At 33.0% G+C, this 23,942-nt stretch overlaps 3 protein-coding genes across 14 annotated transcripts; 2 read left to right on the top strand and 1 right to left on the bottom strand.

Annotated features, from left to right (window-relative positions):
• Positions 1 to 1,115: 1,115 nt before the first annotated feature.
• Positions 1,116 to 7,064, top strand: LOC137832444 (uncharacterized). 3 transcript variants are annotated; one of them, XM_090303037.1, is made up of 9 exons: positions 1,116 to 1,344; positions 1,497 to 2,812; positions 2,905 to 3,054; positions 3,132 to 3,230; positions 3,479 to 3,604; positions 3,765 to 3,863; positions 4,700 to 4,957; positions 5,387 to 5,736; positions 6,302 to 7,064. In XM_090303037.1, exons 2-9 carry the CDS (start codon positions 2,260 to 2,262, stop codon positions 6,911 to 6,913), a joined length of 2,247 nt encoding a protein of 748 aa, XP_090159163.1. In that variant the 5' UTR covers positions 1,116 to 1,344; positions 1,497 to 2,259; the 3' UTR covers positions 6,914 to 7,064. The 3 variants fall into 3 exon arrangements, with proteins under 3 accessions (XP_090159163.1, XP_090159162.1, XP_090159164.1); XM_090303036.1 differs by having other exon boundaries at positions 5,375 to 5,736; XM_090303038.1 differs by lacking the exons at positions 1,116 to 1,344; positions 1,497 to 2,812 and having other exon boundaries at positions 2,919 to 3,054; positions 3,146 to 3,230; positions 5,375 to 5,736.
• An 84-nt stretch (positions 7,065 to 7,148) lies between these two features.
• On the bottom strand, positions 7,149 to 11,599 carry LOC137832446 (26S proteasome non-ATPase regulatory subunit 14 homolog). Its single transcript, XM_068640614.2, has 6 exons — positions 11,276 to 11,599; positions 11,006 to 11,183; positions 10,469 to 10,550; positions 9,224 to 9,400; positions 8,942 to 9,109; positions 7,149 to 7,529 (listed from the first exon to the last, which is right to left on the bottom strand). The coding sequence occupies exons 1-6, from the start codon at positions 11,406 to 11,408 to the stop codon at positions 7,338 to 7,340; spliced, it is 930 nt and encodes a 309-aa protein (XP_068496715.1). The 5' UTR covers positions 11,409 to 11,599; the 3' UTR covers positions 7,149 to 7,337.
• Positions 11,600 to 13,646: 2,047 nt separating this feature from the next.
• LOC137832440 (putative LRR receptor-like serine/threonine-protein kinase RFK1) lies at positions 13,647 to 23,623 on the top strand. Of its 10 annotated transcripts, none has more exons than XR_016521355.1 (24): positions 13,647 to 14,034; positions 14,334 to 14,508; positions 14,667 to 14,738; positions 14,897 to 14,965; positions 15,056 to 15,127; positions 15,312 to 15,383; positions 15,502 to 15,573; positions 15,669 to 15,740; positions 15,850 to 15,921; positions 16,025 to 16,096; positions 16,205 to 16,276; positions 17,592 to 17,660; positions 17,888 to 17,953; positions 19,200 to 19,256; positions 19,348 to 19,398; positions 19,801 to 19,844; positions 20,271 to 20,659; positions 20,733 to 20,931; positions 21,386 to 21,562; positions 21,760 to 21,878; positions 21,981 to 22,191; positions 22,340 to 22,577; positions 22,667 to 22,817; positions 22,932 to 23,623. XR_016521355.1 is itself a non-coding variant. In XM_068640604.1 (24 exons), exons 1-24 carry the CDS (start codon positions 13,941 to 13,943, stop codon positions 23,316 to 23,318), a joined length of 3,045 nt encoding a protein of 1,014 aa, XP_068496705.1. In that variant the 5' UTR covers positions 13,647 to 13,940; the 3' UTR covers positions 23,319 to 23,623. The 10 variants fall into 10 exon arrangements, 9 of the variants coding, with proteins under 9 accessions (XP_068496705.1, XP_068496704.1, XP_068496708.1 ...); XM_068640604.1 differs by having other exon boundaries at positions 19,351 to 19,398; positions 21,410 to 21,562; XM_068640603.1 differs by having other exon boundaries at positions 21,410 to 21,562.
• Positions 23,624 to 23,942: the final 319 nt, after the last annotated feature.

Genomic DNA, 23,942 nt, shown 5'->3' with positions numbered 1-23,942 from the left:
TTAACCTTCCATGAAATAATTTCATTCAAATCATTTAATTCATTCATATATTTTACTATCCATATTTTATATGTTAAACGTCTTAATACTTCAAATTTTTTAATTCGTTCGCATATTTTATACTTTGATGCTAGAAAAACATCATGTTACATTTTGAAAAGGCTTGGACATAAATTTAAGCCAAAATATACATAATTTAAATTTATACTTTTAATATTCCAAAAAGGATAAAATTGAAGTAATATTTATTTATTAAGAATAATGTTAGTAATGTTTTCTTTTGAAAGGAATAATCTTCAAAGAATTCGAAATAGCACTAAATTATCAACAATTACCGATAGAAAAAGCAAGATACATATATCAAAAAGGAAAATGATAGTTTGATAATTCTTGAAATTGTATACAACTTTTGATGTGATAGATTAATAAATAAATATATATAATAAAGAGTAAATTTATAATTAAATGATATAAAAAAATATTAAAATAATAGTATTAGAAGTTGTAACGTGATTGTATAAAAAATTGGGTTTTCTATATATTGTGCTATCAGAAATTTCAGCTTTAACCTTTGAAGGATGGTGCAAAATTGCATGTGTTGGTGGATATGTATTCATTCCTAATGTATGTGTTTGTCAGATGTATTAATAATTACAACGTATTAAATTTATATAAAAGTTCATATTAAAATTATTAAATAAACTCAGTCGTCGTGAAAAATAAACAAAATGTTATCAATAGAGTCATTGTTAATAATATAATGAAAGATAAATAATATTAATTTTTATAAATTCATTAGGATTCATATTATATTAGAGATAATTGACTTATTGAATAGTAGTTTGAAGCCTTCGGATCCCTGTGGCTAATATTTACTTAGTGACATGTTTATATATATTATTCTTTTATTAAATAAATGTTATTACCAAATTGTTTAGGAACATTCTTACTATAACTAGATGTTATTAAAAGTTTTTAGTAACATTTATGTATTCACAACTTGATAAAATGTTACTAAAATTAATTATCATTTATCTGTCGTGAAGCTTCTTTTATCTGTCGTGAGGCACAGAAAAGCTTCTTTTATCTGTGGTGAAGTGCAGCGAGAAAAAGAGGGTTCTCACCATCAACGTTGCGAACACTCAACATCTAAGCCTCAGCAGAAGCAATGCACTGAACGTTGCGAAGTGCAAAGCCATATTCCCTCTCTCATTCTGAATTCCCAAAGCCTCTTTCCGTTGATGAGAACAAATCAGTGCCACAAGTTGCTGCACGACGGAATCTTGACCATCGGTGTGGCGCTACATGTAATCCAGTTTCACCTGTCCTCGTTATTCTGCCAGTGTGAACTTTCTTGTCCTTCTTCTACCTCTCAACCACTTTCTTTTCCTTTCTTGTAAATCTTGGACAAACGCTTGTTTGCTCTTTCCAGTTCTATCTTTTGTATTAAAGGGACCACTTTTTATACTACTAACACATGCTTCTTAATTGACCAGCGCCGCGATTTTTCATGCTTGCTTCCACTTCAAGTTATTCCATCAGAAAGAAGGTTAGGTTAGATAGAATCATGAATTTCGTCTTTCTCACCCTCCGTTCGGTAAGTTTTATACAGATTTAAACCTTAAGAATATTAGAATTTGACTTCACAGTTGAAATTAATGAGTGTAATTTTTTCATTTTATTTTTGGAATTACCCCTCCTCCTGCGTCCTTTTGCACAGCTAAGAACAGTTCTCCAAACCCACGCGGTGTGTGTATGAGGGGTAAAGAAAGAGAAAAGTTAGTGGCACGTTCCACAAAGTAAATTCATCACTTTGCTTGGAGAGGAAACACAGCACCGATACTCACCACAATCACATCGTAGTTTACCATTTTTTTTAGTATAGATAGAAAAAATGAACAACTGCTATAACTGTCATTTTTTTCATTATTAATTTGCATCAAAATTATGAATATAATCTAAAAACGCAAGTAAATTAATTCACCTCTCTCACTCTCTCCCAGTTTTGTAGTCCAAAGTGATTATTATAACTTGCCATATTCTGTCTGCTTCAAACTGGGGGGAAATGAAGAGGAAAGTTAGTTGACATTTTGCGCAGTGGTGAATTCGTCACTTTGTGTTGGAATAACTTGATATGAAAGCCAAAAAAGAGATAAAGAAAAAAATAGCAGCCCCTACATTCCACACACACATATATGATATATATAGTTGTGGCTAGGTCTAGATTTGAGAAGAGAGAAAGTAATAATAGGTGATGTGATGATGGCCGAAAGGGAAGATGGTAGGGCGAGTGAGGAAACAGAAAAAGAAAGCAAGCGTTTGTTCCAATTTTGCATGAAAGGTGAGTGGGGGGAAGTGGTGAGAACGTACGAGGAGGACAAGACGGCTCACACGGCCAGAATAACGAGGACAGGTGACACTGCATTGCATGTCGCCGTCACCGACAGCCAATACGACGTCGTGCGAGAACTGGTGGAGCTTATTTGCTCCAAGGAGGAAGAGGGTAAGCGTAAAGAGGCACTGAGAATTCAGAACCAGAGAAAAAACACGGCCTTGCACTTCGCGGCTTCGATGGGGAGCGTGCAAATGTGCGAGTACATTGCTTCCGCTGAGGCTTCGTTGCTGTGTATGCGCAACGTTGATGGCGAGACCCCTCTCTTTCTGGCTGCTCTGCATGGCAGAAAAGAAGCTTTCCTTTTTCTTCACTATCTCTCTAACAACAACCACCCACAGCCTCTCAACTACTACAGCAACTGTAGAAGAACTGATGGGGACACAATTCTTCATTCTGCCATTGCCGGAGATTATTTTGGTAAACTTTCTTTGAATCTAATAATAATTGAACTTTCTGATGTATGAATGTGTGATTTATTAGTTTTAGCTGATGAGTAATTTATTTGACAGATTTGGCATTCCAAATAATTCATTTATACGGAGATCTTGTAAACTCAGTGAACCAGAGTGGGTTAACTCCTCTTCATCTCCTGGCAAATAAGCCTTCTGTTTTCAAGAGTGGTGACCGCTTGGGATGGTTTGAAAAAATTGTTTATAATGGTAAATTATTAATATGAAATTTCACTCTGTATATATATGGAGAATCATAATGTATATACGTGTTGTTTATTTGGAAGCTATAATCGTGAAGGAACTCAAAGAAGCACCCAGTTATCCAGAAAATTACGAGACACGTAGGGAGCTTTTGAGGGTGGCAAAAAAGTTCGCCTTAGTTGGTATGTAAAAAATATAAATTCTCTCTCTTTTTAGATAACGAATAAATCAATCCCTGTTTTTAAAAGTATTTTTGTTAGAATAATGTATAGGCAAAGTAGACTAAATACACCCACGGTATTCTTACTATTATTTGCAACATATAGGTAATTTTAGAGAAATTTATTGCTGAAAACTTCGACTTGAACATCATTTAATAACCTCTAGTTCCTACTGTAACAATGATTTGATTCGTTTTCCGTGTATCCAGTGATCGAGCCCTTGGCACAATTTTTACGTAGAAAGTTGGCGCATAATGATCAAATTGGAACAGAAAGAGACCTCGAAGCATCGAAAAAAACTGCTACAAATAATGGAGCGGAAACAAAATCTCCAGGTGATCACTAAATTGGCTACTAAAATTCTTATATGTCTGCTTTCCACGCACCATATTTGGACCCAAAAGAAAAAGTTTATTTTATAAGCAAATTGAAAAAATATGAACTAAGAGTTATGAGTTAGCAGAGATTTCATTAACCTTAATATCAATTGTTTAGGATCTGAAACCAGCAGTTGGCCACATCCTGTCAAATACCAAAGCTGTGTAGGTTTATTCAAGTTTGTATTTGTGATAATGTCGGTTATCTTGGGAACAGGTATGTCTCCATGAACATATTTAGAGCAGATGATAGTATTTATAGTCTCCAAATAACTTGGATTTTTCATAATTGGAAGTTAAGGGATTATGAATTTAATTAGTATATTGAGATTTTGACTTGGCTGTTTTAATTTTGATTTATCATTAATTCGTACATGATATGTTGTCTAATAAGTTTAATGTATTCCTCTCACTTTCAGGTTAAAAAACTTATTAAGATCTTATTCATATTTTGACTTGTCTAGTACATATTCCTCTCAATCTCATTTGCTTTCATTCTTCCATTGTGAGCAGTATTCTTGTCACTCTCATATCTTATGATTAATATGCAGTTTTGATCCTTTTATTTTACTATTTGCTATAAATATAGTCTTCTAATTTTGTGTTCTGTTGCAGTTAAGTCCTTGTATATAAAACCATAAGACTAAATTTAATTAAAATTATTACAAATAAAAACCACACACCAGTTATAATAGATGAATTAAAAGAAAAAAAATTTATTAAAAAATGCTACCCATACATCAATCAGGCACTGATGGTCAAGTATATAAGGTGATATCATGCAACTATGGCTATTTACATTTTTGCCAAAAATTGATAACAATTATAAATCAATCCTTAATGGATTAACTCTTACAAATTATCTTATTAATCTTTGAATATTTTATAAAAATATATTTAATAGCTTATAAGTATAAAAAAATCAATGGAAAGAATGTCATTTTTTCTACTTATATATAAGAAAAACATTTAATTTTGCAGTTCATGAATGTATAGCACCTTTTTTTTTCTAGTAATAACGTGACAATGTTTCTGCTAATGAAACTACAAAAGGGTCATCGAAGATAAAGAAGATACGTGGGAAGAAGGAAAAGCACGTGTGGTCAGCTCAAATAATGGATGAACTTCTGAATGGAGCTAGCATGTATGAGTATGATGACGAGGGCAGCATACCAGTGAAAATATTGGAGAATGAAGATCAACGTAAAGACCCTTATAGTTTTGATGAGGAGGGTAATGTTACTTTGGCTGGTATCACAGAAGAGCAGCAACATCTCACCACCAAAGGAGAACCCAAGCAACAAAAGAATGGTATAACATTATTACTGTGTATGATTCTGCTTAAGCTTATATTTACTTTTTCAAATTTTCACATGATTCACGCACATGCATCTACAGCCTCTTCCAATGCAGAATCAAACAGGCTGAGAGTTGAACAACTCGATTAATGCGTTATAATTTTTTCATATAGATTAGTTCAGAGGGGAGTCATTGTTTTGTCACTTGTTTCTACATTGTTACTCCTATTTAAGATTTTTTTTTATTCAAAATACTCTTATGATTAATTTGACCAAGAGGGTACAAGTCCTAGCCTAAAGAGTCCAAATTCTAGTATGAAGAAGTTTTCCGTCATAAGAGTACGTTAAATAGAAAGATAAAAAGGAAGAGGATATTTAATCATATATTTAGATAGTGTTGGTTATAATTATTTATCATTATTTGGTTTAGTTTTATGCGCAGTGGAGGAGAAGGTTAACATAAAAGAAAAGAAGATGTGTGAGACACCGATATTAATAGCTGCAAAGAACGGTGTGACAGAAATGGTAGTGAAAATCATGGACTTGTTTCCTGTAGCTGTTAATGATATGGATTTCAATAAGAAAAATATAGTGCTATTGGCAGCAGAGAACAGGCAAATCCACTTATATGAGTTATTGGTGAAGAAGAAAAATGTGAAAGAGAGTATATTTGGGAAAGTGGATAGCGAGGGAAACAGTGCATTGCACTTGGCAGCCAAGCTTGGAGAGTATAAACCTTGGCTCATTCCTGGCGAAGCGCTGCAAATGCATGGGGAAATCAAGTGGTACCTGGTAAGTTTACATATGATTACGCATTTTAACTTACTTGTTTTTAATTTGTTAACTCAAAGGGGACACAATTTTTATGCGAGAACATAAATGGAGATAATTCAGATAATGTTGAAATAAATTATATAAGATGAGCGAGGAAGTTGAGTTAAATTTTAATACTACAAATAACATCCACTAAAAAATATAATTATCAAACGTGTTGTTTACGTAATTATCTACAAAAATGGATTATGAGAGTTTAGAAGAGCTTATTCAATATTATAGTAGAGATTTATGGGTTTCTATAGGGTTTTATTTAAACTTATTTCTATAAATTTTATAATTCTATCATCTTACTAAGATTCCTTTTTAACTTATTCTAATAAGTCTCTCGATCAAAGATTAATTAAATTCTTATTAGACAAGTGTGAAATAATTTTTTTATTGAATTATTTACCCTAACAAGTCCTCATTATGTTATTGATATTAAGGTGCGTTAATTTGAATTCAACTATTATCCCTGTAAAATGATTTACATTATTTGGTTATTGAAACTACTTGCTCTCCCACTGGTGCTGTGATACAGTTCGTCAAGGAATCGATGCAACCTCATTTCTTTAGTCGGTACAACAATAAAAACAAGACACCAAGAGATATCTTCAGCGAGACTCACAGGGACCTTCTCGAGAGTGGTGAACAATGGCTAAAAAAAACCTCTGAATCTTGCTCTTTGGTAGCAGCACTGATAGCCACAGTAGCATTTTCCACATCCACCATCGTTCCCGGTGAGTTCAAAGATGAAACCGGCTCCTCAACTCTTGAATACAGGCCAGAGTTTAAAGCCTTTGCTATCTCATCTCTCAATGCTCTTTGCTGTTCTGTCACCTCACTGGTGATTTTCCTCTCAATACTCACATCTCGGTATCAAGAGCGTGACTTCGGTAGAAGTCTTCCCAGGAAGCTTATAGTGGGTTTGACATCGTTGTTCATGTCCATTACCTCTATGATGGTCTGTTTCTGTGCTGGTCATTTCTTTATCCTAAAGGGCAAACTCAAATCTGCTGCATTCCCTGTCTATGCCGTGACATGCCTGCCAGTGACACTTTTTGGCTTGGCTCAATTTCCACTCTACATCGATCTCATATTGGCTACTTTTAAGAAACTACCACAGCGTGGCTACAAAACCTCTCCACTATAGCTGTACGACCAGCATTGTAGCAGAGCTAAAATAATACTGCATGTAATCTAATTGTCGATATGTGGAGCTTAATGTAGATCTTGCATTTATAGACTACAAAATGTATATTTCAATGTGTTTACGTAATGTTAACTGCTTCTTATAGTATTTTAAAACATAATTGAAATTTTTGTTTTGACAAATTTTATAGAAGATAAATCCAGCAATAACATTAAAGATACCCAGTAAGTAATACTTAGGGAGACACCACACAAACTATGCGCGGAGTTTTACTTTCTTGACCTTTTCAGCTCGTCCAAAGAATATAACTGTCTAGTGTCTTCAAATATTGTTTGAGAAGGATTAGGAAATAGGAATTTTAACAACTCAATTTGCATCCTTACCATGCTAGAGTAGAGAAACCAGAAGGTCCAAAATAACAACTCTAAAAGACAACAGTATCAAGCATCATTCCGAGAGTTTGAACGATGTTGGAAGACATCAAATTTGAGACGTGCTCTTCAAGGTGCTTCTTCGCATCTTGCCTTCCAACATTAGCTATTGCAAGCTTTTCTGGAGGCAGCTCATCTTCCTCTTGAACAGCCTTGTTATATTTGATAGCTAAGCTCAGCATTTCCTGCATGCAATTTAATTGAGATTTATCAGTATTTATTCTGCTAACGATATGTTAGACCTCTTATAAGTAAACATTATAAGAGGAGAACCAGAAATAAAGTTCTGCAGTAAGACAGTTTTATAGCAATTTGTTGTTGTTTTTAAGCCATTGGCAGTATTTGCAGTTCTAATGTTTATTAGAGGACAAGCATAACTGCTGTCGTTAGGCAGTTATCAATCAAGAGAAGAAATAGGGAGGGTAGGAGGAAAAAAGGGGGGCAGACAGTAGAGAAAATTGGGAAAGGGAGAGACCAAGCTCTCGTATCTTGGAATGAGTGGTGTTTACTGTATTAATTGTTATTAGTGTCTTGTGTACTTTGGCATATCGATGCCAGTTCCAGAGAATAAGATTCCATATCTATTTTTATAACAGTTGGTCTCTAATCAACTAGTATCAGAGCAACCAGTTCTAGGGACCACTGATGGTGACGACTCGGCACATGGACGCAATGGTGGAGGTGTTGGAGAGGCGGTTTGAAGGCTTAATGGGCATGAGGGACACCATCAAAAGAAACGTGGAACAATTGACTGACTTGCAGACTGCTGTATGAGAAATTCGCACACTGAAGGAGGAAAGGACCAGCAATGAAAGCTAAACAATATGTCAAGGCGACACGACTGGCACCCATAATGAGGGGTGGTTTAAGGTTAGATAGGTGGAGGAAGTTAGAGATACCTATTTTTGAAGGGGAAGATGTGTATGGTTGGACAACTCGAGTGGAGCGATATTTCAACTTGAAAGGGATGTCATGTGAGAAAAAATTGCAGGCTGTGATGGCCATAGAAAGGAATACAGTGACCTGGTATCAATGGTGAGAGTTCTCAACGCACCAGCAAACTTGGGAGGATTTCCAGAAAGCAGTTTTAGATGTTTCCAACCAACCATGGTTGGCAATCCTTTGTTGAGTCTCAAGTAGACAGGTTCAATGGAAGAATATAGAACCAGAAATAAAGTTCTGAAGTAAGACAGTTTTATAGCAATTTGCTAGCGGTTTTAGCTGTAATTTGCAGTTCTAATGTCTATTAGGGGACAAGTATAAACTGCCAAGCGAAAGCAGAAATAGGAAGGGTAGGAGGAAAAAGGGGGGGTAGACAGTAGAGAAAATTGGGAAAGGGAGAGACAAGCTCTCAGTATCTTGGACAGAGTGGTGTGTACTGTATTAACTGTTATTAGTGTCTTCCGTACTTTGGCATATCGGTGCCAGTTCCAGAGAATAAAATTCAATATCTATTTCAATACCAGTTAGTTTCTTATCACGATATTAGGCAGATTTTTAAATCTTAAAAGTAGGATAAACAAAATACATGCAGGGATTTTATTATGAGTAATCAGATGAGTACAAATCTACCTTACACTTTGAATCATTACATTACCTGTACAGTCTGTTCATTAGTTTTGGAATGTGTATCAAAATGTTGAAGTGTCAAACCATCAGTCCATTTCTTCTTGTGGAGATTAAGCAACATCTTCTCTTCAAGTTCATTTTTCCGGTAGTTAATGGCTATGGAGTAGTAATGCCGGTTCAACCCATGGATCAATGCCTAAAGAGTGGCAATTAATATAGGTCACTAACAGTTAAAAAAAGCAGAACAAGTGCTTCCAAAAGAAAGAAAGAAAAAATAGTATACACATAAAAAAGGGCTTTGGTAACACACTTGAATAGATGGTTTATTCAGATGTCCCAGATTAGATGTTGTCTGCCTTGGCTCTTGACCAAGCATCATAGTCTGTGGATTGATCAATCGAAAAGCATCAATAACCACTTTGCCTTTAACACTTTGTATTGGATCTACAACCACAGCCACTGCACGCTGATTCAAAGCCTCAAAACTCTGTATGAAAAACCATAGAAGAGCAAGTTACTCATACTAATCAGCAGCACCATACTAATAAGAAGAAAAAAAAGTCACTACTAATTCAGAATTTAACTGTAAATGGCTGGCCTGGCTGGAAATTTCAATTACTTACAATTTAAATTTTAAGTAGACAACAGTTGGCACTTGGAAGTGCATATCATGACACTGTTTTCAATTAACAAAAAAATGGTTTGCTTCCACTAATAGCTCAAGAAACCTTTTATATGAAAATTAGCCGCACCATATTCACTATTCGGGAAATCAAAGCAAGCTTTATACTAACAAACAATTATTGATTTTTAACGAACATCAAAATCTAATCTAAGATGTTTGATTAATGAATCCCAGATCTCTCGAAAATCAGAGTAATATAGCAATATCAACCCTGAAAATATATTTAACTAGAAATTTTGGTTAATTATTTAAATTGCATATAATTTACTCCTCGAATTATTCAAACTCATCTTATAGTACTCTTTCTGCCAAGCAAGCCCAGAGAATAGTTCATATGTCATCATCTTCTAACAGAATCTAGGCATATAGTTTAGGCATCAACTTAATTAATCAAAAACTAGCAAAGATCAAAGCCACATTAGCAATTTAAATAAGATTCGTAATAGGTAAATATCATAGTAGACATAATTTGAGGCTAGTGAGGTGACTTCCCCAAGTTGGATGGTATGGTATGTTGTTCTCTTCACTATTGCACATTCCATACCATTCTTGAATTCTTCCTAAAAATGAGCGAGTAACCAAATTCCAAAGAGTTTTCAACAAAAAGACATGAAACTAGGGAAGAAAGAAAAACAACAACGTGAAGTCTATTCAAACCACGAGATCCACTTAAACCTTGCGACCCTCCATAAAAGTACAGCATCCATGTCTAATCCATGATGTGAAAAACTAAGAAAAATCATTAAAATCGAAACATACTAACATCATCCACCACACAGATCCTTTGAATGGAATGGTAGATGCAAAAACAATATAAGGAAATACATGAATTAACCAAAGAACGTATACAAGAAAGAAATGGAGCTGAACCTGTTGTGTATTGATATCAACACCAGAGAGCCAGCAGCCAAATCCAGGATGCGAATGGTACCAGCCGACAACCATCTCTGGTCTGCAACACAAGAAACCAACATCAATGAATTCATAAACCAAACATCACACAAGCTCGGACACTCCTCTTAAATAGCATGTCAGTGTCGGATACTCGTATCACTCGTATGATACTTGTATCACTCGTATGATACTTGTATCACTCGTATGATACTTGTAGGGAGTGTCAATTCAAAAACGGTTCTAACACAATTTTAAAAAGAAAAAATACATTAATTTTCTAAAATATCAAACTTATTAACTTAGTCATGAAAAAATTCCAACTGGAACATACTTGTGTATGTAAATCTTTATTGTCAATTTATATAATTCATAATTATATAATATATAAATTTGTATCCTTCTTCTACATTTTTCCTACATTTTAGAGATTATGCGTATATCTCTGTGTTGACGTATCAGTTTCCGTGTTTGTGCTACATAAAATATTACAAAATAAATAAATAAATAAAATACCGTCCAGTTTGTTTGAGCATATCAAGCATATTAGTCTGAAAAACATGATCAACGGCTTCAACGCTAACACCAGTGCCACTCTGCGGCATTGCGAAGACATCAACCACACGAACAGTGTACTCGTCCACGAACTCTCCCAGCATCAAACCCATCACCTCCATGGGAACCCCAGCCCTCCCTGTGATTACAAAAACACGAAAACCCTAATTTTGAAATCGGGCACCCGTTGACTCAATTGGTTAAAAACGCAAACTTTATAGCTTTAACTACCGTGCTTAAGCATCTTGAGGAGCGCGAGTGAGGAGATGTAGACCTGCTCGGAGGAATCGAGAGTTGGGGAATCTGGGGGAGGGTGCCCCAGCGCTCCACCTGCACCTGCGAACATTCGCTGAAGCCGCTCCATCGCGAATCTCACTTCCAAATTTTGATTCGGATTTGAGATTTGAAATTAACTGAATTCGCTTCCCTGAGAATTTGAAGTTGAAGTTGAAACTACAGAAGCGATGAACTAGAAAATGGTGATTGAACGATCTATTTCAGAAGTTTATCTCTACTCTCACGAAAAACATAAAATAATAATAATAATGACAATTATATATAATACAACAACTTTACCTTTATAGGGTTAGATTCAATTTTTTAAATGTACATTAAAAACCGTATTTAGAAATGATGAAACCAAAAACGAAATTTGTATTTAAATCTTATTTTAATATAATTTATTATTTTATTTATTTTTTACCAATTATCAATTTATTTATCAAAGCTTTGTAATTAAATAACTTTAATATTTCGATCTTAATATATAAAATAGTAAATTTATATTTTTTAAATAAACATTATATATTATTTGAGTTATTTTAATTTAAATTTTTTTAACCAATATAAATAATTACACGGGCAACATTACTTTCCAACAATGCATGTTTTTAAATAAAATATAATATTTCGATATGAAGTAATATTTATAATAGAGTCTGAATTCCTGTTTATACACTTATAGTAGTATCTTTATTTAAAAAATAAGATTAATATAATATTTTTTCAGTTTCTTATCATTTATATTTTCATTTTTATAATTCAAAAAAAATAATAAAAAGTTAATTCATGTTTTAAATATTCAAACTTGCTTTCACTAAAATACATGTCAATTAATATATGTATAAAATAATCTTTAGTTGAGCGCATACTTTTATTATAAACATTTCATCCAAATGTCTCTTTTATATGTCAATATTAGATGTCTTGATTAAATTTAATCTTTATTTTAAGTAGTCATTTTTGGGGAAAATAAATGTTAAGTACACACACCGTGTTTATTGTGCTCCATTTCTTCATGGTATCATATTAAATTATTGTTTAGATTTCTTAATTAATGAAGCATAACATACATACATGCTAAAGTTATTACTTAACTTTTCAATTCACCAAACATGATTTGAGAAGAAGAAGAAAACATCTAAGAGATGTTCATCAATGACCAAGAAAACTTAAAACCATTTTCAACCAAACCTTTAAGGATAGGTTTGTGATTTTTTTTCACTTATATTTTGCTCAATTTGTCTATTTGTATGTAATGTACAATTTCAACTCACCTTTGAAGATTATCAAACGTTTTCTTAGGTATGAGTCTTTTCCACATATATATATATATATGCTTTAACATTATTTAAGTTTAAGTATATTAATAATAACTCTTATTTACATAGTTACTATTATAACAAATTCATGTTGTTTGTTTTACTTGTTATGTTCTATTTAGAAGGCTTTTTGATGCAAAAGATCTACAACTCACTCTATATACTCATATAAGTCACTCGTCCAAAAAAATTAAGAATGTGACAATTTTTAAAAAATATAATTTTTTAAAAAAACACACTTGAGAGAAAAATCAAATTAACAAAGTTAGGAGTTTAACGAAAAATAATAATAATAATAATAATACAATAACACATTAATAACAAAATAGGTTAAAATATTCAAACATATCTCATATTCAATATTGTGTAAAGTAGAGAACGAACTAATAAGTATTACATAATAATAATATGTTAATATTATAATAATAATGTATATTTATCTTGATTGTTGTGACTATTTATAATATCTGATAGACTCTTTTACTATTGGACATTGATTAAAACGTACATCCCAATTAACAATCATATTATCTAATTTTTGTATGATTTAACTAATATTAATACACGTTTTAATTAATACGCTCAAACACATATAGTTAGATTAGTACTGACATAGTTGGGATCATTCAATCCTTGAGAGTACACCATCATTCTGCACTTTTTCAAATCCGTTTTCAAAACTCAAACAAAATAAGGTTTTTATTTCCTAACTTTAATTAACTTTAATGTTTCATATTCATTCATTATGCCTTTATGATACAAGTTAGGTTCCAAATTATACATATTTTTTGCTTTTTAAAATTCACTCGAAAATAAATATTTTTTACATTGCATTATTAAATTTTTAGTATCTTCTTATATAAATTAATATACTAATTGTTCAATTATAATAGTTACTTTATTCTTCGTATTTGTTGAAAGTGTGAGTATTTAATAAAATTGTATAAAAACGTATATGTATTTTTTGTTTTTCTTAAATCATACGTAGGAAAAGATAATTTAGAATGGAGGAAGTATAGAAGTACTCATTCGTTTAATGCATAAAGTTTAACAAAGATTTCAAATTTATGTACCATCTGAAAAAATCAAACACGTAATTAATAAAGTGGCAGGGTCTTAGACTTGCACAGTTCCATGTTCAGATGCATCATCTTCATTGTCCAACTTGAGTTAGGTTCCTTCAACTCAATTATTGCACCTACGATATTAGCTGCAGTTTGAGGAAAAGTCAGCCTTGACTCATAGAGGTTAAAGCTTAGCCAATCTAGTGCTTCTTTTTCACCCCTCAGAGCAACATGAGAGCTGTCAATTTCTTTATCTTCCTTTTTATTGCTCTAAGTTGCTTCCAATTGCTGAGAGTTTCTGCATCAAAAGTACCCCAAGAAGAAGGTATCTTTAGTTTCATCTTTGTAGATATGAAACACTACGGATTGGAGCTTCTGAAGTTTTAGTTCAGCGTATTTCAGTAACTTCTTGTTGTAGTTGCTCATGATTTAAAAGGAATAATTTATGAGTGATATTTTTATTAATATTTCTATCTATCCACTTTTATTTTCTTAATTATATGAACATTGAAACAGTATTTCCCTTTGGGTTGGAAGTTTTCAAGCTGATATTAGATTCACATTCCAATTACTGTTGTTTACAACTACAAATGCTTATGCTTCCATGTTTATGTTGTCATTTAGTTGTTGCCCTCAGAGAAATTGCGAGTGCGATGGGTTCGAAATATTGGAAATTTGATGCTGATTCATGCAGTATTGAAATGGTTGGACTAACGCAAGAGCCACCAGCTGAATCAGAGAGAAGCATTGGTTGTGACTGCAGTTTTGAAGACAATGCTGTCTGTCATGTTGTGAAGATGTATGACTACGAAATTAGTTTATTTCTCTTTTCTAAAGTTCTTGAATTAAGTGTGTTCATGATATTATCTCTTAAATTTCCTCATCCAGTTATGCAAATCCTCAAGGAAATCTCAAGTTTCTCTTTTCGCCCTGATGAACAATGTTTCAATGTTTTAGGACTCTCAAGCGCCTTAGTCTACCTGGCACACTCCCACCTCAACTGGCCAAGCTACCTTTTCTCCGAGAAGTGTATGACCAACTTAAATAAGTTAATCATTGTTTCTTTGTTAAAATAAATTGTAATGGTTTTTTACAACTTTTTTTGTTTCATTCCCGTTATAAACATTTTAAATAGTTCAGTGACTCTTTTATCTTAATATTTCCAAAAAAATTTATTCTGTGGGCAGAGATTTTGCTTACAATTGCTTCACCGGTTCGATTCCAGAGGAATGGGCTTCAATGAAATTAACTTCAATGTTAGTTAGAGTCTTTTCCAACTACTGCAAACTTTTCGTTCTGCCATTCTTATTTTATATTACTTACCTATTACATAAAACTGTGTGCAGTTCTCTTCTTGTGAATCGCTTATCTGGGGAAATTCCAAAGCATCTAGGAAATTTTACCTCTCTTACATACCTGTATGTTCCAAGTTTTAATTCAATTCATTCCTATATTATTTCATATTACATACTCTTATCATGTTTATTTAAATCCTAAAGAGTTTATTTAAATCCTAAAGAATGAGGTATACTTTAAAGGTGTTATTGTGGTAGTATGTGGTTTATCATCCTTACTAATCTCTTCATTTGTCTTGTCAATTAGGATGCTTGAAGGAAACCAATTTTCTGGTGCTGTTCCACCGGAGCTTGGGAAACTAATTAACTTGCAGACATTGTAAGACAACAATTCCTTTTCTTGTTTTCATTTTTTAATATAATTACTATTATTTTTACTTTCTCTTGTAAGATATCATGTTTTCTTATGATTTTTTATCTGCAATTTAACACTGAAGGGTTCTGTCCTCCAATCAATTGACTGGGAACTTACCACTTACATTTGCTGGACTACAAAATTTGACTGACTTGTAAGCTTTGATATTTGTTCCTTCTCCTTAAATATAATCCAACTACTTAACTCATACACCGCATCTCATGCATACAATTCATTATCACATTGCAGTAGAATAAATGATAACAATTTTACTGGAACAATACCTAGTTTCATACCGAGCTGGCAACTTCTCCAAAGATTGTGAGATTCTAATCCTTTCTTTCTTAAATGATTTGACGGTTCTTTTGCAAAATATTAAATCTTATATTATTTCTAACTCCATACTCTTACCAATGTAAAATCTATGAAGAGAAATGTATGCAAGTGGACTAGAGGGACCCTTCCCATCAAATATCTCTCTCTTGAAGAACTTAGTTATGCTGTGAGTGTATCTTTCTTTTAGTCCTACGAATCATGGTACATTTTGTGCTTCACTTTATCTATCATATTTATATTCTAGCTCATGGTAACGCATATTTATGCAGAAGAATCAGTGATATAGAAAGTCCTGCCCAGGTCTTTCCACATCTGGAAAACATGGAAAAGTTGAGTATATTGTAAGTCTACAAGTGATAATATTTTCTCATATTTTGTTTCTTAAATGGGAATACATATTCTTTTAACCATTAGTCTGAAATTTAACGCAACTCAATTTTGTGTTTAAGGGTTCTAAGGAGTTGTAACTTATCTGGTGTTATACCTTCATACGTCTGGACAATGAGGAATTTGGCGGTTCTGTAAGTAAGCGTGCGAAGATTCTATACCTATAACATGTTTATTCCGCATGTCTGTATTGATAAGAATAGACTACTTTAGTTTATCTTTCCGGACAAATGATGGTAGAGTAAGTCTTCTGCTGCTCAATGCACAAAAAGTTTACACCTAATTTTATGAAATCATTTTGCATATTGAGATCGTATAATTAATTCTTTAAGAGGTTAGTATTGTTTAAGGATGACCAGAGAAAAAGGACTTAAGTTACGCCGTGCGTATATGTTCTCATAACCTATGACATGTTAACAATTTTAACATTGTTAAAAAAGAATCAAGAATAGAAAATGAAAGCCAGTCAATAACCAAGTTAGGTGTTTGATACTTCTATTCTCTTCATGCATAGCGTTCAATCCAAGTTAGGACTGACCTGATTCATGAATGGATGAAGGTGAAGAATGGGTGCACCATGTGCAGAAGCGAGCAGTGGGGAGTACCTACAATGATGCTCCATTGCTTGAGCTAGCATTGTGCACCTCTGAGATGGTGTTTTGGGAGTAGTTACGAAAAAATGATCTCTCTCCTTATGTTGGCAGTGACACAGGCTGATCCATGTCCAGGTTCATAGTCAAATCCTTTTTTTCTGTGACTGGGATCAAGAGAGTAACTTAACCTCCCTCGTAAATGCTGGAGGAATGTCTTATACTGAATATGATATTATGTTTGACCTTTCACCATAGTTATAATATGAGGTAAAATATAAATTTTAATGGGGTACTTTTTTTTATGTTAACAGATAAAATATAAATTCTTGTGGGACCAATTGCTCCCATAATCCATAATGCGCATCCACCCCTGTCTAGCATACTAATCAAAGGTTTGAGTTAGAAACATACATAATAAGTCATATCTACATCTGCATTAAAAAGTAAAAACAGAGGAAAAGATTTTCTGCTAACTGAATTCTAAACAATACATATTTGAATACAGTAAAGCAAAAGGGCAAATACATTGCAAATATCTAGATGAGAATGAGCTAAGTATTCATGGTTGCAACTTTAGAATCCGAAGTTGAGCAACTGTACCAGGCAATATTAGTGTAAATCTATGTGCTTGATGTGTTAAAGGTTCAGAATTATTTATTCTCTAAATACATAAACTGCAAACCTATTTGTCAGGAGAGACAGGAAAAAAGTTACGAATCTCCAGTGTATTAAGATTTATGAATTGGCACTGTATTTGTTATTGACTTGCTTTACAAATTGTATGATTACATGTTTCGTGTAAAAGGACATTGCCTCATTAAAATTGAAATTCTATATTTAAAAAAATTTATGATAGGGATGTCAGTTTTAACAAGCTCGTTGGGGAAATTTCATCAATTGTAAGTGCAAGGCGTCTGAGATTTATGTAAGCATCTTACTCTAATGTATATTGACACTTAAATTTTAACTTAAAACAAAAGGGATAAGAACTTGTGATGCATTTGAAAGCTATTTTTCTACTAGATAATTTTCAACCAATTTTCATGATTCCATAATCATGTAATGTACGTAGTTTTTTATAATGAAACTAAATAATTGTTTTTATGTTCAATTGACACAATGAATTAAACAGTTTGGCATTGCTTCTGTTAGCTACCTAACAGGTAACATGCTTAGTGGCAATATACCCAATTCAATCCTGAAGGATGGAAGTAGCATGTAAGTTTCTTGTAGTTCAAAATTCTTTATCTATATTAATTTTCTGCAATTAAGGTTTTAACTCTCAAAATCATGATGAGATTATTTTCTAGCAATAGTCAAAATATAGACAATTCCCGGTTGATTCATCTTTATTCTAGAAGTAATTCATACTTTAAATTTAGATGTGATTTACTAAATCTACTTAATAAGAGCTTGTTGAAAGGAAAACACTCCCACTCAAATTCCCTATAGAGAGAAACCTGAACTCACTCATCTAAATCTCAAATGGTATTTGAAAGAACTTAGTATGTCCAATGTGAAGTTGTACTTTATTGGGCAATAGGACTTCTATTTCTTTTTTACGCTTAGAACATCTCTAATATAGAGATCTTATAAAGTAACTTAAGTCTAAAACTCAAATCTTATAAAAACATTATTGGAACAAGTTTATATAATATAATGGAGGTCTTAAAATTAAGAACTATGAGTTTTAACAATAAAAGACAATATTTCAATATCAACAACAATCTTTTTAAGAAATTGAAATACAGATAAAATATTATAATTAGGGAGTTCTAATAAAATGTCAGAACAAACTTGTAAAAATTTAGTGTTAATTGCATAAAAAATGTAGTATATTATTGAATTGTAAATGGTTTCATAATCAATGCTTGTGGAATCAGAATAGAAAAGCACTGAGAAAAACTGGGACGGAAGTAATCTCTGGTTAGCATGCCAAAAAATGTCAGAATTATCATGATGGGCATCATTGGTCTTCATCATAAAGAGGATGATGCAGCCAGGGTCCCTTTATTCCTTTTTAGCTTCGTCTGGGTTATTCCAGATGCATGAAAATATTATAAAGCAAGATTCTTTTTTCTTTATCATTTTAGGCTTTTGTTACTGATGTCATTTGTGTGTACAAAGGAATTAACTACATTTAAGGAAGTTATCTTATAAATACAAAGCCATACTGTTGAATCTCCTCTAAGGGCATGAATAAACAGCAAATGCAACGTATTGTCTCCTCTGCAGTATTTCTTCTCCTCTGATCTTTTATATATTAGTTTTTGGAAAAGGTTGAAAGAGGGTGTGGGAACCCATGATGGCATTTTAATATATGTTGGATACTAGAAGATATTTATCATAACTGGTCTTGAATGCTTTAAATTTCATTTTTTAGTGGGAGTACATAATTATAAGCATGTTTGGTTTTCAATTTATGGTTTATTTGACAAAAGCTCTCATATTGTGTTGGACACAGTGATCTATCATATAACAACTTTACTTGGCAAGACGAAACTTCTTGTAAGGATGGCATGTAAGTGAAAACATTTTTAATGGAATTTCCTTTATATTTTTCAAGCTGATATTTTTTTAAACTGAAATTTGTTTCTGATTGTTTCCTTTAGTAGGAACTTGAATCTGAATCTGTTCAGAAGCTCGATTCGAAAGAATAAGTTGTAAGATCCCCTTCTCTAGTTTTGGAGAGAAGAAGCAATTGAAAAATGATTTATTTGGAAGAATTTAACTGCCATATAACAAGCAAGCACTATGCTAGCTCTGACCATTATTTTTGACATCATTATTTATTTCCACTTTAATTAATGAGAAAATGATAAAGTAATAAATCAGTGGATATTGGTATAAAATTTCCTAGAAAATGCAAACAATACATTCTTTGACAGTGTCTTTCTAAGACATAATTTAGTAATGAATGTATTTTATAATGTCTCACAAAAATTTGATCGAGGAGAATGTATGGAAGAAATGTTTGTCAAAGGATATATTAGTACTTGCTAGAAGCCTTCAAACTTCTTTATTCCAACAGTACATACTAATTAAACTGTATTTGAAACTGACAGAGAGGAGTATGTTCCTTGCTCCAAGAATTTCAGCTGTTCACGCTGTAAGTTATATTATTATCAGTTATCAAGCCATCGGTGCTGGCAGTTCACTTATTGTTTTTATTCTCAGCCATCTACCAACTATGAAAATATATTTTATGACGTAATTATTTAATGATTTAAAGATGTTAAATATCCTCTGTATTAAAAAAAATCTTATTGTACTTGACTAAATTATTCTCTATTATTTAAAATATCATTACCCCTTATATATCAAATGTTGCATAATCAAATGATGAAGATTGTAACATATAAGGTGATATGTGTGTTAATATGTAGCAATATTCAAATCAAAATAAATGCATAGTAGCAAAATAACTTTTTGCTTTGTATGACACTGTTATGTTAAATTGCATATGAAACTTTGTACAGTTAGTAGTAGTTAAAAAAAACTCTCGCACTGTTTTAATTTCTGAACCAACTTTCAGTTTCAAGTTGTTTACATGTTAACTGCGGTGGGAAGGATGTAAGTGTTAAAGATGATAAAGGAGAAAACCTTTATGTGGGAGACGAAGATGTTCAGGGTGGCGCTGCAACTTATTTCTACAGTAATGATGATCACTGGGGATTTAGTAGCACCGGGGACTTCATGGATGATTTTGAGTCCCAGAACGTACGTTACATTGTATCTCTGCCATCTTCAAATATGCCAGAATTATACAAAACGGCGCGTGTATCTCCAATTACACTTACTTATTTCCACAACTGCATGGCAAATGGGAACTATACTGTAAACCTTCACTTTGCTGAAATAAAGTTTACAAATGATAAAACATATAAAAGTCTTGGGAAGCGCATATTTGATATCTATGTTCAGGTAACCAATTTATCTAGTGAATTTTGCTTTAATTTCCAGAATATGAATTAATAATGCGTTGACTTTGTCTCAGGGAAGAAGGGCTCGCAAAAATTTTAATATAGAGAATGAGACAAATGTTACTGAAAAACCACTGGTACTGCCAATACACAATATCGGAATCACAAATAATATCTTGGAGATCAGATTCTACTGGGCTGGAAAAGGAACGACTAGAATTCCTGATGTTGGAGTTTATGGTCCACTTGTATCAGCTATATCTGTGGTTTCAGGTGAATACTACCCCATGGCAAGATGAGTGTAAACTTATTAGATTTAATGAAGGGTGTCATCATCACTGTTTATGATGTCTAAGTCTAACTTCACTTCTCTAGAGTATATTACTCTGATACTATTGAAAACAGAATGCCCTTAAAGAAAAATGAACGTCATGAAATAGTAGTTCTACTTTCATTTTTATATTTGGTATGCTCTTTTCTGTTTTTTAAATAGAACTCTTCACATGGCTTTCTTGATCTTTCTAGTAAAGATCAAATGCAATGTCTGTTTCTTATCACTTCTTAGGTAAGCATTGGTCATACTCTCAATATCATTTCTACAGATATTAATTGAAGGCTATACTACACAATTTAGTACTGAACTGACAGCAATCTTATGAATGGGATGACTTTTTAGTTGTTTGAAGCGATCTTATGAATATGATGGCTAGTGCTGAATAAAATTCAGTGTGATACCTTGTTCTTTGAACAGATTCTAGAATTTGCTCAAATGGAGAAAAGAAAGTTGATCGTTCGATAATCATTGCCATCGTAGCCGGTGCTCTATGCTCAGTGCTATTTTTATCTGGACTCATTTGGTGGAAGTGGAAAGGCTTTTTCAGAGGGAAACTGCAAAAGAAAGAAGGTGGAGTCTTATACTTTGAAAACTGTATTCTACGAAATATCCATAGGGGAGTGAGAATAAAAGCTTGCACAAACTAATTATATTGTTTTCAATCATTATTTTATTTCTGCAGAGATGATAACTTTGAGGCTTTTGTTTACTATTGGAATATAGATAACTACTGACTAATACAAATTTTGCATGGCTTACATGGCCAGGTGCAAAAGATGGAGATATTCAGGCAGGCAATTTTAGCTTGGAGCATATCAGAGCTGCCACCAATGACTTCTCTTCTGCTAATAAGATTGGAGAAGGCGGTTTTGGTCCCGTATACAAGGTTTTTAGATAACTTCCATATTGTTTTTTATTTATTTAAATGGAATTTTTCTGTTTATGCCTGGCATACTAGGTTTCTGGTAACCTGGATGCGACAATGCAGGGTGAATTGCTAGATGGTACTTTTATAGCGGTCAAGCAATTGTCATCACAATCACGGCAGGGAAATCGTGAATTTATAAATGAAATAGGCTTGATATCTTGTGTGCAACACCCCAACCTCGTAAAGCTTCATGGATATTGTGCTGAAGGGGAACAACTTTTGTTGGTATATGAGTACATGGAAAATAACAGCCTTGCCCGAGCTTTATTTGGTTAGTCATTACTTGTCCATGAATTTCTTGATCATATGAGGTCATACAAGAAGCTCTGCTTGAATAAATCTGATTTTTACATATATTTCTCTATGCCCTCTAGAATGGATTTCGGAAATATGTTTGTAAGGCCCCTTGATCTTTGTAGGTAGTGAGAACCGTCAGCTTAAATTGGATTGGCCCACAAGGTTTAGGATTTGCATTGGCATAGCAAAGGGTCTAGCATTTCTCCATGATGAGTCAAGATTCAAGATAGTACACAGAGATATCAAGGCTTCTAATGTGTTACTCGATGGCGATTTGAATCCAAAAATATCTGACTTTGGCTTGGCTAGGCTTGATGAAGCAGAGAAGACCCATATCAGCACCCGAGTTGCTGGAACCATGTAGGTTGCCTTTGCACTAATCATACATAAATCTCTAAATAATATTTGCCGTTACCTAAATTTCCTTTTTCATTTTTTTTTTCTCGTAGAGGGTATATGGCACCAGAATATGCATTATGGGGCCATCTTACATACAAAGCCGATGTTTACAGTTTTGGAGTTCTAGCATTAGAAATTGTTAGTGGGAAAAACAATAACAATTATTTACCAGACGATGGAAGTACTTGTCTTTTGGATTGGGTATGCTTAAAGCCCCTTGCTGTATTTTTTAATTATAAACCCTTCATTCTTTTTTTCAATACTTATTAAAAGTTACCTCATCCTTTGAAGATAAACAATAATTGATATTTGCAGGCATGTCAATTAAATCAAGCTAAGAAATTAGTGGGGCTTGTTGATGAAAGGTTGGGACCAGACCTTAATAAAACAGAAGTAGAAAAGGTGGTCAGAATAGCTCTTCTGTGCACAAATGTTTCTCTATCACTTAGGCCTACAATGTCTGAGGTGGTGAATATGCTTGAAGGACATTTAGATATTCCTGATGCAATCCCAGAACCAAGTACCTACAGTGAAGATTTAAGGTTCAAAGCCTTAAGGGATCTCAATGAACATCGATCAAAGCAGAGTTTGAGTGTAAACCAGAGCCAGAATTCATCAACTCATACATTCAGCTCAGCATCTGCTAGTAATACTCACACTAGTAGTAATATTGAGGATTATTGTTCAGTTGACAATAGTTAGCTACCCCTGTCAACAACTCGGATACACACTTACCCGTTAGCACTGGTTGCTCCATATCTTTAGGCCTTGAAATTTTTTATCATCAACCAGCCAGAGTTATCTTTACATATGCATATAACCTTCCATTTCCACTTAAGCAGTTTTCTGCTTTCTGCAGAGGTCTTTCCAAAGGAGTACGAGAATATTTTTCCTTTGTGTCACCTTTATAATACTTTATTTTTGTTTCTATTTAGTAGTGTACAAACATATTGCTACAAATAAAGCCATCACTGAATCATAAAATTTGGTTGCATCTTTATTCCTTACACGATGAGTTAAAAGCTTTCTATGATATTCCGTCTTTATTTTTTCCTTAGCCATTTTGACTTTAGTAAATACTTTTGGTTTCCCTCGTGGTATATAGTTTTCTGATTGGATTCTCTTACTACTACCAGCATTACACACACAAAATAATGTAAAAGCTTAATTCTTACCCAATGTTAACCATAATAATGTATTGTGTTTCTTACGGATAGAAATGTTTTTGGTAATTGGTATGAACCTTCTCATTACGGGTGGCCACATACAAAGGTTCATTTTGTCTTAAATTTTGAAAAACAAAAAGAGATTAAAAAAGAAAAGTTT

The sequence above is a fragment of the Phaseolus vulgaris genome, chromosome 6 (assembly GCF_051622355.1).
Source record: "Phaseolus vulgaris cultivar YP4 chromosome 6, ASM5162235v1, whole genome shotgun sequence".
Taxonomy (NCBI): domain Eukaryota; kingdom Viridiplantae; phylum Streptophyta; class Magnoliopsida; order Fabales; family Fabaceae; genus Phaseolus; species Phaseolus vulgaris.
The sequence above is the reverse complement of the archived record's forward strand: the minus strand, read 5'-3'. Positions and strand labels throughout refer to the sequence as shown.

Coding starts and splice junctions, on each gene's coding strand:
- LOC137832446 (XM_068640614.2), bottom strand. CDS start 11,408: ATGGAGCGGCTTCAGCGAATGTTCGCAGGTGCAGGTGGAGCGCTGGGG. Junction 11,184..11,275: donor CCTCAAGATGCTTAAGCACG/GTAGTTAAAGCT, acceptor TTGTAATCACAG/GGAGGGCTGGGGTTCCCATG. Junction 10,551..11,005: donor ATGCTCAAACAAACTGGACG/GTATTTTATTTA, acceptor CTTGTGTTGCAG/ACCAGAGATGGTTGTCGGCT.
- LOC137832444 (XM_090303036.1), top strand. CDS start 2,260: ATGATGGCCGAAAGGGAAGATGGTAGGGCGAGTGAGGAAACAGAAAAA. Junction 3,055..3,131: donor TGAAAAAATTGTTTATAATG/GTAAATTATTAA, acceptor TTTATTTGGAAG/CTATAATCGTGAAGGAACTC. Junction 3,864..4,699: donor GTCGGTTATCTTGGGAACAG/GTATGTCTCCAT, acceptor AAACTACAAAAG/GGTCATCGAAGATAAAGAAG.
- LOC137832440 (XM_068640603.1), top strand. CDS start 13,941: ATGAGAGCTGTCAATTTCTTTATCTTCCTTTTTATTGCTCTAAGTTGC. Junction 14,966..15,055: donor TCAATGAAATTAACTTCAAT/GTTAGTTAGAGT, acceptor AACTGTGTGCAG/TTCTCTTCTTGTGAATCGCT. Junction 22,578..22,666: donor ACCCGAGTTGCTGGAACCAT/GTAGGTTGCCTT, acceptor TTTTTCTCGTAG/AGGGTATATGGCACCAGAAT.